Source organism: Hakea prostrata, chromosome 7 (assembly GCF_041222555.1).
Source record: "Hakea prostrata isolate BN-2017 chromosome 7, UWA_Hpros_2, whole genome shotgun sequence".
NCBI classification, from domain to species: Eukaryota; Viridiplantae; Streptophyta; class Magnoliopsida; order Proteales; family Proteaceae; genus Hakea; species Hakea prostrata.
Genome location: NC_142606.1, coordinates 3035361 through 3046634, shown reverse-complemented (window position 1 = coordinate 3046634; position 11274 = coordinate 3035361). Strand labels below are relative to the sequence as shown.

At 38.2% G+C, this 11274-nt stretch overlaps 2 protein-coding genes across 7 annotated transcripts; one reads left to right on the top strand and one right to left on the bottom strand.

Annotated features, from left to right (window-relative positions):
* Positions 1 to 215: 215 nt before the first annotated feature.
* LOC149008990 (NAD(P)-binding Rossmann-fold superfamily protein) lies at positions 216 to 4634 on the bottom strand. Its single transcript, XM_089161128.1, has 5 exons — positions 4286 to 4634; positions 3632 to 3701; positions 2249 to 2442; positions 1989 to 2161; positions 216 to 897 (listed from the first exon to the last, which is right to left on the bottom strand). Exons 1-5 carry the CDS (start codon positions 4511 to 4513, stop codon positions 828 to 830), a joined length of 735 nt encoding a protein of 244 aa, XP_089017254.1. The 5' UTR covers positions 4514 to 4634; the 3' UTR covers positions 216 to 827.
* An 805-nt stretch (positions 4635 to 5439) lies between these two features.
* Positions 5440 to 10928, top strand: LOC149008989 (uncharacterized). 6 transcript variants are annotated; one of them, XM_089163998.1, is made up of 6 exons: positions 5440 to 7377; positions 7474 to 7589; positions 7677 to 7986; positions 8415 to 8830; positions 10168 to 10237; positions 10351 to 10928. In XM_089163998.1, exons 1-6 carry the CDS (start codon positions 7079 to 7081, stop codon positions 10409 to 10411), a joined length of 1272 nt encoding a protein of 423 aa, XP_089020124.1. In that variant the 5' UTR covers positions 5440 to 7078; the 3' UTR covers positions 10412 to 10928. The 6 variants fall into 6 exon arrangements, with proteins under 6 accessions (XP_089020124.1, XP_089020123.1, XP_089020122.1 ...); XM_089163997.1 differs by having other exon boundaries at positions 5440 to 5707; positions 6982 to 7377; positions 7474 to 7986; positions 10351 to 10925; XM_089163996.1 differs by having other exon boundaries at positions 5440 to 5707; positions 6929 to 7377; positions 7474 to 7986; positions 10351 to 10925.
* The last annotated feature ends 346 nt before the right edge of the window (positions 10929 to 11274 follow it).

The following is an 11274-nucleotide window of genomic DNA, read 5'->3' as shown; positions in this document are numbered from 1 at the left end:
GTTGGCGTTCGCTCAAGTGTTCTTGCTCATGGTCATCAAATTCTGGACGGAAAGGAAAAATATATTGCTGAGTTTTGTCAGGAGTTACACGATCATATTCTTTCCAGGCCCTCGCTGTCTGAGAAGTTCATTTTCCCCTATGAAACGCACAGGGTGTTTTCTCTTCAATAAATGAAGTCAATTGTCGTCTCATACTACAGTAGATGGTGTTGCCAATTTTTTTTCCGAAACAAAATGCCAAAATTTCAACATAAGAGCGACGAGCCTGATAGATTTCAAAGTTGAACCTATGACCTTTTTACTAAGAAGTGTTAGTAATTGCCATCTACACAGCCTCGTGATGGTAGATTGAAGATTCTTTCCAATCATACGAGACTCCGATTTAATAGAGACAACGGAAGAGTGGCTCTGGGATGATGCCTCGTTGTTCTCACCCAAATGAGAGATGGGCAACTAAGAGTAAGACCATCTTAAAGAACTTTCATAGCATGATCTTGAATTATATTTTGTGTACTTAAAATACATGACAAGATACATGTAGAGACATGAGAAATCTTTTAATTTATCGCTTCAACCACGGTGAGAAACGAATACTAACATTTTGAGTTCACCTATCTTACTGCCACTTGACCCAAACACTGTTGGGGGTTAAAAGGAAAGGAAAAAAAGAAAAAAAAAGGGGGGGGGGGGTGACTCATCTCGTACATTTTATAAGGCTTCTCAGCCTAATTGACTTTTCCTAAGTACTACATGAGAATTACATGACATAAATCCGACATCAAGGTTGGGTAAGTTGTTGGCGAGCTCATCTGTTATTACTCATTACCTTACACTGTAAGAGATGCTCCATTGTCTGCCATTGTAAGGTTGAGTATCAAAGTAGCTGCCTTTGGAGCCCTGGTCAATACATGTACAAGAATAGCACAGAAAACAAGGTTATTTCAGAATTTTCTGGAAGAATTTAAAGACCAGGAAGAGAAACCCATTCACCACAGGCAAGAAGGTGGCATCACAAGAGTCTATGAAGAAAATACTAAAACCCTGTTGAGGTTTGTGAACCCTGGGATGGTGGGAGAACCGCTATGGGTGGAGAAAACTACTAAAAATCAGTGTACTAAGCACATGGACTAGTTGAAACGAAACTAAGTGGCAGAATGAACTCAATCTACTCAACCACAAAACATTATGAGCATTCATTGAATGGTCATTTTACCGGGGTGAGATGAATCGCCAATCAATATAAAATACATTGAGAAATTAGCTTTGTGAAATCTGGAAACGGTGAGGCTGCATTCATTTGATCCTCCCCAAAACTCAGCCAAATGCAAGCAAGTAGAGCCTTTTCTTTAAGCTTGGTGAAATGTGAGATGCAGTTCATGGTTGATTGGATTTTGCAAAATACAGCTATCTTACAAGGGTCAACTGATCACTTAAGAATGTAATAACCTCGTTTTTTGGGGGCGTAGATGGTGGGAGGGAGGGGACTGGGGGAAGGAGGCCTGTAGATAGGAGAATGAAAAGATGGGAATTAGCTTACACCTTCACAATAAAAAAAGGATGTACCTGATGCACAAGTCTCTTGGCACTGCAGGTTAGAAGAGAGTCATAATTTTGACTGCCTTACTACTGCTTTGTGGAGGAGCTGTTTCTAGAGTCAAACCTGCGACTTCTAAGTCACAATGAAGCAACGTTACCATTAAATGGAAGTCTGCTTTCTTAATTTACAATTTAATGACCCATTTTTCTTGAGAGTGAGGTTAAGGTGTGGAAATAAGAGCTTCTTATTAGGAGAACATAGAAGCATGGGAAATCAACTTGTGAATTTCTGTGGAGCTTACGAACCTGACAGAGGTTCAGGATGGAGAATGCATTTTTTATGGTTTCACATACCAAGAGTGGTCTTCACCACTCATTCAATTTTCAATAGTTAAAATAGGCAAATGCCAAGTAGATAAGAGTTCCAGCGATGAAGAAGCAAAGATACTCACCATGATTCAGGTGTCGGGTATAAGGAGGCCGAACTGCCAAAGCATGATGCGAGCATGTCAGTGTTTATAACACCTGGGCTAAGAGCAACAATTGCCATCCCATCAGGTAACTCCTTTGCTACTGACCGAGTCATACCTTCAACTGCCCATTTCGAAGCACAGTATGGTGCAACCTGTCCAAATAATAATATCCAGTAATTTTGCCATTTGAGTATAAGATATTGCTACGATGCCACTACATGACATTTATCCCCAGTTACCTGTGCGGCCGCAGATCTTCCCCAACCAGATGACATGTTGACAATAATCCCTTGCTTGCGTCCAACCATATGGGGCAGGAAGTGACGAAGAATGTTTGCTACCCCTTTTACATTAATATCAATAACAGCATCAAACTCCTCAGCTGGAACATCCCATAGCTTATTGTTTCTGTTGATAGTTCCTGCATTGTTAACTGAAAATATGCAAATCTCAGTCCCATTAGAGATGGCAATTTGATTGAAAAAACAAAGAAACATGGAATCACTTTCTTATTTTTCACCATCACAAACAAGAAACAAAGCCATTAGGGATGGCAATGAATACCAAATTTCATTGTACTTTGACAGGTGAAAATCAATGGATGTGAAATAAATTGTCCAAGAACATTGAAGCCCATGAATGCTGGTTTTAGAGAAGCTGCAGAGGCTAGGGATTTTTTTTTTTTTTGGGGGGGGGGGGGGGGGGGGTTTATGCAAAAGTATGAGATCATACTGAAGTACGGAGAAAAGAAAGGAGTGCAGGTGATAAAGTAGGTCAATGATCCTATAGAGTTGGTGTTTCAAAGGGCATGTGGAAGATCACTCAGACGTCAGAGCTGGGGTTAGGTATTGTGTTTAGAACAGGTGTAAGGATGCTGTGGTATGATCATTGGTGGTCCCTTTCTAAGCAGTTAACCCCTGTTTTATTTATTTAATTTATATAAATTGCTAGAAGCACATGAAATTGGTGAAGGGGTTGAGAGAATAATCTCTTCACTTCAAAAGAAATTCGGAAAAGTACAACACCGAAGAGGCCAAAACTATATAGAACAAGGTGGTGGAGAGTCAGGTTGTGCGGAGAGGTCGGAGGGAAAAGCCCCTTGTCAGTTTATTGCATCAGGGAGAGGAAGCTTCTCCTACAGTGAAAGGTTGAGTTTTCCATAGGAAGAAAATTTATCAAAAGAACCAAGACGAGGAAAATACAATGGCCTGAAAAACGGACTAGAGAGCATATGATTGCGACAGAAACCTAGCCAGCTTCTTCAAACAACAACCAGCCCAGGCTCTTCAACCAACAGAATAGACATGGCAAAGAAGCATAAAAGCTAAAATGCAGAAGATAGAAAAATTAAATAGAGGAGAAATTATGACTGTCCCACCTGAAGACCAAACTTATCTGCATCAGAATTCGGATATTTGTCTAAATGTCAACCCAATTCTGGAGAGAACAGAATAATTTCAAAATTCCTTATCACTGTGCTCTTTAATGAGTGTAAAGGGACCCATCAACATTTTGAAGGCTATTTGTGAAGGATATCAAAAAAGATTTCCCCCCCCCCTAGTATCAGACATCAATACCCTGTGTACAAGTATCTATTCTAACATTTGCAACTATTTCATTACCTATGATATCTGGAACACCCTTTGCTTCCACCACGGCACGCGCCAACTCCTGCACGCTGTTATCTGACTTCTATAGAAAGTTAGAAACAGTGTTAGTTGTTGAGCTACAGAGCCAAAGGGCACTTCTGATGCCTATACTAAAACACCCTCCCTCTCCTCACCCTCCACCCCAAAGAAAGATGAAGAAATAGTCAATAAATCACAGACATGGGTCAGTGAAAACCCTTACAAACGTTTCTTAAAGGCAACCCAAAATGAATATGAAAATATTTATTAAGAAAATGGTTGAACTTCAAATGTTTGTATCGATATCTATTATTTGAATGCTATAAGATATTCGAATTAATTACGCCAAAAAATATAGAAGAAATTAGATGTAACAGTGGCAGTACAGAAGGGTTCGGGAAAACAATCAGCAATTCCGACATCCAACAACTCATGAAAACAATAACCCTATAATCTAACCATAGGGCAGAAAGAATATGCATCTGTGAGGGGAAAGAAAAAATAATGATAATCAAGGACAACAACATTTTCAGAAAATCAACAACAGAAAACCAACAAACACATTGAACAGAAGAATCCAAGAGCATAATTGAGAACTTCCTCTGAAAAGAACAAGATTTTGAAGGAAAAAGGGAAAAAGAGGTTTACCACATCGACTTTCATGAGGAGATGCTTATTTTTGTCCTGTGGGTGTGAAGCGGAGAGTTCGTCTAACAGGGAGTTGAGCTTTTCTTGCGCTCTTGAGCATCCAATTACGGTGTGACCTTTCTTAGCCATCTCCACTGCAAGTGCTCTTCCAAGGCCCCTGCTCACGCCCGTTATGAGTATGGTTTTGGGGGTTCTGTTCACAGCCATGGTAGCTGCTGTTGATACCATTCCGCTCTGATTTCGTTCTCTTCTTTCCTTCTTTCTTCGTTGTTCCTCCGAACAGGTTTCCCTCCTTTATTTGCGTTTTTCTCGTTGATATCCAGAAACCACCATAACCATAGGCGTGAGCATTCACGGGACCTCAAGTAGTAGCCCTCACATGAGATTCAGGGCCGGCTGGGCCGGATTTTTGCAATCCCAAGCCCAGCCTCATATAGTCTAATGTATTCCTACTTGATTGGCCATATCCTTGACCCTGTTTCTGTTCTTAGCCCTGATTGGCCCTATCATTATCCATGTTCCTAATTCATTGAGATCAAGGATTAGGGTCAGAGTCAAGAAAAAAAATCAGGGACGAATAGGGACAGAGCCGACGGGCCAAAGAGTAATCCTAGGCCCGCCATTAACCCTAGTCAAGACTATAATATTTTGGGCTTAATTCGCCCTTAGGGCCAAAATCTTGAGTCCAAACCCTATTTGGACTCAAGCGGCTTAAGGTGGGTGAGGGCTGTTAGGGCCAAACCTGCACCTCTGATGATATTTTGCTCAGGTAAATCAATTTTACCATCTAATTTTTTTTAGTAGAATCATTTTACCATCTCCATTTTAACTGGCACCTGTTAAGAATCCAACCATAAATTATTTTCCGTTTTGTTATTACTTTTAAATAAATAAAAAAGTAAAAAAAATCAACAATCCTAGGTTTAACATCAGAATTTTTTGAACAAAATAAAAATAAAAAACTCTTAAAAAAAGAGAAAGAAAAAATATATAAAAAAAATTTGATCGATGTTGGGATTTCAGGGTTTTGAAACCGTTGATACAACCCAACCCGGTCGAGTGTCTGATATATCTCGGTTAAAATAAGAAAACTTTTGAAAATTAACGTTTTTAATCCACTAATTAGTAAAGTCTTTGCTGGGTTGAATTTGTGTTTGGAATTTTCACTTCCTCAGCTTTTCTGCTTTTCTGCTTTTCATTTTCCGCTGAGGGTTATCATTGTAGTGATTAATGGAATCAATATGCAAAGGCTTTTTACGGTTGTCGTCAATGTTCATCTCGCAATGTTCCTTTCATCCTGCAACTGTCTCGCTGTCTTCGTCCGTTTTATTATGTCGACTAACGCCATGGTCTCGAGATCAGGGAATAGCGTTCCCATATGACGAAAAGGAACAGAAAAGTTCCGTGAAGAAGTTCTAAAAGGTATGAGGACCATGCAATTTTTTGATTACAAAGTTTTATGGTTTCCCATCTGGGTACCATTGATTAATAGCTGCTCAATTTTGATGTATTGTATTTATCAATTATGAATTTGATAATAGAAGTTTGCACTTGCAGTAAATATGGATTTGATTACTGAGTACTCTCGCTTTGCTTTTTTTCTTTCTTTCTTTTTCTCTCTTTCTTTCGTTAAGCTTGAAATTCTAAGAAAAATCCTCCTTGCAGTTGGTGAGCTTGTTGATCAGTGAATGGCATAAGAGTAGTACGTGATTTTTTATATGGGCCCATAAGGTTGCTTGAACCAGAACTCTCTTTTCCTTCCTAACTTCTATCGGTTACTTCTGTTCACATTGTCCGAACCCTGAGAAAAGGGGAGGAAAGTAATTTCTAGGAGACTAGATAGTGGTTCATACAGCCTTGCTCGTTTACTCGTAATGACTTTCGCTCAAGTATGAGTTGAAATGCAATTACAAGTTTTTTTTCTTATGGTGCTGTTCTGATGTTAAGTATCTTATTTTCAGTTGAGAACTCATTTGGTAAATTTGGATCTTCTGGCATTTAATTGCTTTCTTTTTATGAAGAAGAGTTTTTCAGTACCCTTTGGCTAACACCAGTGGTGTCTTTCTACTGGCCAAAGTCTATATTTAGACTTTGCCTACGGTTTATTGTAGCATAGTGATTCAATTTGGCTTTCTGCCATAGAAGAAGCCCTAATGTCAGGATATCAATTGGAAGTGAAAAATGGATATAATGAGGCCCTGATGTTGCAGTGCTACTTTGTATTTATTGGTCACATTTAAATTTTATTTTATTGAGTCATTCTCAGACATGGAACAAGAGGGTAAGGCTGATTCATTGCAAACCTAGCAGTCATGGGTTTGAATAGGGAAACAGCCTCTCTCTGTGAAGCAGGGTAAGGCTGCAAACATGTGACTCTCTCGAGATCCTATAATGGTGGGAGACTCATGGAGTTGGTATGCCCATTTTCTATGGGAGATGGAGACACAAAACTGTTTTACTTTCTGAGTTTAATGAGTTGCATCATATCATATGGTAGATGCTGGTTGCACTTGAATTTTTTGATTGTTGTCATTTTGGTTTTTGATTTTCCTAAATTTGACTTTGATTTGTTCCCAATTCATAAATGGGTGTTATGTCAATGAATTACTCTTCTTTGTCTGAAATGAGGTTATCTAGAACCAGGATTTACTGTGACTTCTGATACAAGTTAAGATGTCATCTCAAAATCCTTGAAGGCAGTTGCACGAGAGACGCATGAAGAATGATCTGTGAAATTGCCTTACTTTAACTGTTTTCTGGGACAACCATCTCTTTATTTCTTTACACTCAAAGATGTCGTGCAAGAAGAATAGATCTGCTTTGTACACCAATTTTGACCTAGCTTATACTCCAATGGAGAATATGGTTATACCTAGCAGCAACTCTGAAGAGGATAAGCCAGTAGACCTTGCAGAACTGAAAGCTGTTATTCGAGGCTCTCTTGATTGCATGAAACCTGAATCGATGGGTGGTGGTGTTAATTTTGAAAATAAGTTGTCTAATGGTACTATGGACATTAAACTGTTGTCAAGGCCTTTAATGTCTCTACCTGCTGAGCCTTGCCTGGAAGAGAATGCAGTAAGAGTGAGAAGGTATGTTTTTGTTGATGGTCAAAAATCTTATTCAAGAAATCTACCTGATTGTCTGTCACTCACCATCTGCCTTTTCTTTTCTTTCTTTCTCCTTAGAAACTTGATTCTGAGAAATGTTTCACCAGCTAAGTCTCTGTCATCAGTTCCCCAATCTGAAGTGGCCTTTCCAGCTCCCAATGATGAGACTGGTTCAAAAAGACAATCATTAGATGGTAATTGTATTAGGATACTTGATAATAAGGTTGTTGAGGAAATTAATACCATCAAGGTTCTTGAGAAGCTGAAAGAGCTCTATACAGGGGCTGGTAATGGTTTGTCTGAGGACATCGTGGCTGCTGTGGATAACAAATTTGACCAGGCTTGTACTCCATTGAAGGGTACAGTTACATCCAGCAGCTTCTCTGAAGATGATAAGCCGGTAGACCTTGCAGAACTGAAAGCTGTTATTCGGGGCTGTATTGATGACATGAAGTCTGAACTGATGTCATCTAATGGTAGTATGGACACTAACCTGCTTTCAAGGCCCTTAATGTCTTCTGCTGCTGAGCCTTCGTTGGAAGAGGATGATATATACTTGACGCATCGTAAAAATGCGATAAAAGTGGTAAGGTATGTTTTCCTAGATGCTTTGTAAATCTATTCAGAAGTGCCTGATGGTCCTGCACAACCACATCTTCTTACTTCTGTAGAGCTCCACTTCTTTAAGTGAGTCTGGAATTTCATAAAACTACAAGCATGGCATTTTCACTTGCACAGAATCTAGTATCATTTCTGTAATTTTTTTGACACTGTTAGTTAGATATATTGACCCATATCTGCCACCTGGCTACTCGTGATGGAATACAAGGTTCACAAAGCTACTGACATATAATTTACCCCCAACAAGAAAAATGTTTTAAAATGGTTGGGTGAATATGATGTAAATCTTTCAGCCCACTACATTTCATGTCCTAAGCCTCTTAATAGGCTGTCTTCTTATGGACATTTGCTTTTGTCTTATAATTAGATACTAGAACCTCATTCTTTTTGCTGAACAGGTCAGCATCTCATTATACAGTAGCAGCCAGGAATGCCTTTCTAAGAGGTGACCACATCTCTGCTCAGCACCTTTCGTTTAAGGCTCAGGAAGAATGGAAGCTTGCTAAACAGCTGAATGCAAAGGCAGCTGAGGAAATTCTAACTATCACAAATAAAAACAACAATATATGGAAATTGGATTTACATGGTCTCCATGCATGTGAAGCTGCGGATGCCTTACAGAAGCATCTTCAGAAGATTGAAACAAAGAGGCCTTCAGATTGTGTTGTACCTTCCGATGAAGTCAAGCCCATAGTTGGAGTAGCATGTCCTCCATTGATTGAGAGACATAGTTGCCAAGGCATTGAGGTGAAGGTTGATGATCAAAACTCCAAATTACCCAGTCAGAGAAGGGCAGTATTGGAAGTTGTAACAGGTATGGTTTTACTCGTGTTCCTAATAAGGTGATGTTCTTGTTGGCTCCCAAGTTCCGCATCTTTTCTCATAAATTGTATTCAATCCAAATTTGATCCAAGATTCAGTGTAGAGGCTCAAAGGTAAAAGTAAATAATTGTACAACTCTTTTGGTTCAAACTGTCTGAATCTTGTGCTAGATCTATGACATCCCCAAATAAGTGGCTGTAGACGGCTAAATTTGGTTTTTTCCTGGCTACCCATTTCCCTGTGTGCTTTATTAAAGGGTTAACCTGGACTGTTTATTGGTGTCTACCATAAATTTTGGCGTTGATACCAGTACTTAAAAACTTCAATTCATGGAACTTCAGGATTTTGGTCTCTTCAAACATTATGCCTCCCTACTTGACTTTTCATGAACATATACAGCAGACATAAGCATATACAGCAGAAACATGTAGTTGGATTTCTATTTGTTCAGTTGATATTCCTAGTAGGGGAATTGGTTGTTTAAGAGATCTAGTGTACACTATGATTGCAGTACATAAACAAAAAAGAATGTTTTTTCAAATTGTGAATCATCTATCCTCAACATCATCATCAAACCTTTGTTCCAACTAAATGGGGTTGGCTACATGGATTTTTGCCAATCAGCCCTGCTTGAAGCTATGCTAGATGCAAGGCCTAAGCTATGTACATCCTTTTTCACCACTTCTTTTAAGGTTATCTTAGGTTTTGCCCCTAGTTCTTCTAATTCCTTCAATCTTGATTATATCACTTCCCCGTACAGGGGCATTTACAAGCCTCCATTGAATGTGGGCATGCCATCTCAAACGACTTTCTCATAGCTACTCGCAAACCAACTCTAATAGTGAATCATCTATCCTATTATCAACCATTGTTGGCAAATATGTTCCTTGTTGCATATGCACAAATAAGTAAGTTGTCGTGTGAAATGGGACTCTGATCAGTACTTAATGGTTAGCTGTATGTGCTGAGAATGGTTGTCTTGTATTTGTAAGGAAATGGAACAATCATTTATTGAAACTCTTGTGGAATGGAGAGCTCACTTTGTAGACGTATTTTCTCTGGTTAATTGGGTCCATAATATGGTATCACTTGGTGTTATTTGTGCTATTTGATGATCCTATCATCTGTTATTTATTTGGCTCGCGGGTTTTCGACTTTTTTCCTGCATTCAACTTGGGAGAATGCACATAGTTTTTGTTGGTACCTATATCATGAACCACCTGGATATTCTTTTTTAGTTTTTGAGTCCATTAAATTGCTAATGTGGGCTTCTTTAATAACCCTTGCCAGATATATTATATGATCACTGAACAGTCTGTTTTGTATCAGGGAAGGGTAACCACAGCCGACGAAAGCCTGTTCTTCCTTCAACAATCAGAAGTTTTCTCATTGAGAATGGGTGAGATTCATGAGCATACACTATTAAACTGATGAAATTTTGTTTTCCTTTAGTACTCAACATAATGTATCTTGAGCTTATGTTCCAAAACCATGAATTCCATTGACTTGCAGATATAGTTTCAAGGAGAGACCTGGGGCAATTAAAGTCCACCCGAAGTTCCATAACAGGTGAAGACAGCAGGTTGTGTATGAGCAAATTGTAAAATATTATTTAGTTTTTAGTTTTTATTTTTTTGGTAAAAAAATATTATTTAGTTCATGCATATAATAATTGTAAGTTTCATTAAGATGGGCTGAGTTGGAATCCACAAGGCGACGATATGGTTTGGTTGCGATCCACTTCACCAGTGAGCGAAGAAGGTAAAATCAAATGCATTCCAAACAACTTTCTGTCACTGAGTGTGATATGTTATTGCTTATCCTATTTCACTTAAAATATCAGGTTTAAGAGCTCTTTTTTTCCTGCTAAATAATATCCTACAAGAGAGATAAATATAGGTTGGTGAGATTGAGACTACTGGCGAAGGAAAGGATTATTTATTGAGTGAGGGAATTGGCTCTTTATTTATTTTATTATTATTATTAGTATTTTAAAAAAATATGTATCTAGTATTATTGTTAATAAAAGGGCTTAGAGAAAACCAATAAAATGGGCGCCTTCATCATTTTAGGAACTTTGCATCCCTTAAATATCTTACCCAAAAAAAAAGAAAAAATAAATAAAATAAAGAAGGCATTGCTTAGATGTTGTGATTATTTTGCTATAGTTTTTATTATTATTATTATTATTATTATTATTATTATTATTATTATTATTATTATTATTATTATTTAATTTATTTATACAAAGACTTTTTTTATATATAGGGAAATTGGGGATGGGGATATTACATATGTTGTTGCAAGGGTTGAACTTCGGACCTTTTCATTGGGAAATGAGGTTCTCAACCGTTTTACTAACATTCCACGGGAGGAACACAGATAGGATGATGTGTTTGATGCGGAAAAAAAAAAAAAAACCTCTGATGTGCACAA

Excerpts from the sequence above, each read along its gene's own strand:
- LOC149008990 (XM_089161128.1), bottom strand. The coding sequence starts at position 4,513 with ATGGTATCAACAGCAGCTACCATGGCTGTGAACAGAACCCCCAAAACC. Across the intron at positions 2,162-2,248 it reads GAAGATCTGCGGCCGCACAG|GTTGCACCATACTGTGCTTC; the intron begins GTAACTGGGGAT and ends TTATTTGGACAG. Across the intron at positions 898-1,988 it reads TACCCGACACCTGAATCATG|GGCTCCAAAGGCAGCTACTT; the intron begins GTGAGTATCTTT and ends TGTATTGACCAG.
- LOC149008989 (XM_089163997.1), top strand. The coding sequence starts at position 7,079 with ATGTCGTGCAAGAAGAATAGATCTGCTTTGTACACCAATTTTGACCTA. Across the intron at positions 7,378-7,473 it reads AATGCAGTAAGAGTGAGAAG|AAACTTGATTCTGAGAAATG; the intron begins GTATGTTTTTGT and ends CTTTCTCCTTAG. Across the intron at positions 7,987-8,414 it reads AATGCGATAAAAGTGGTAAG|GTCAGCATCTCATTATACAG; the intron begins GTATGTTTTCCT and ends TTTGCTGAACAG.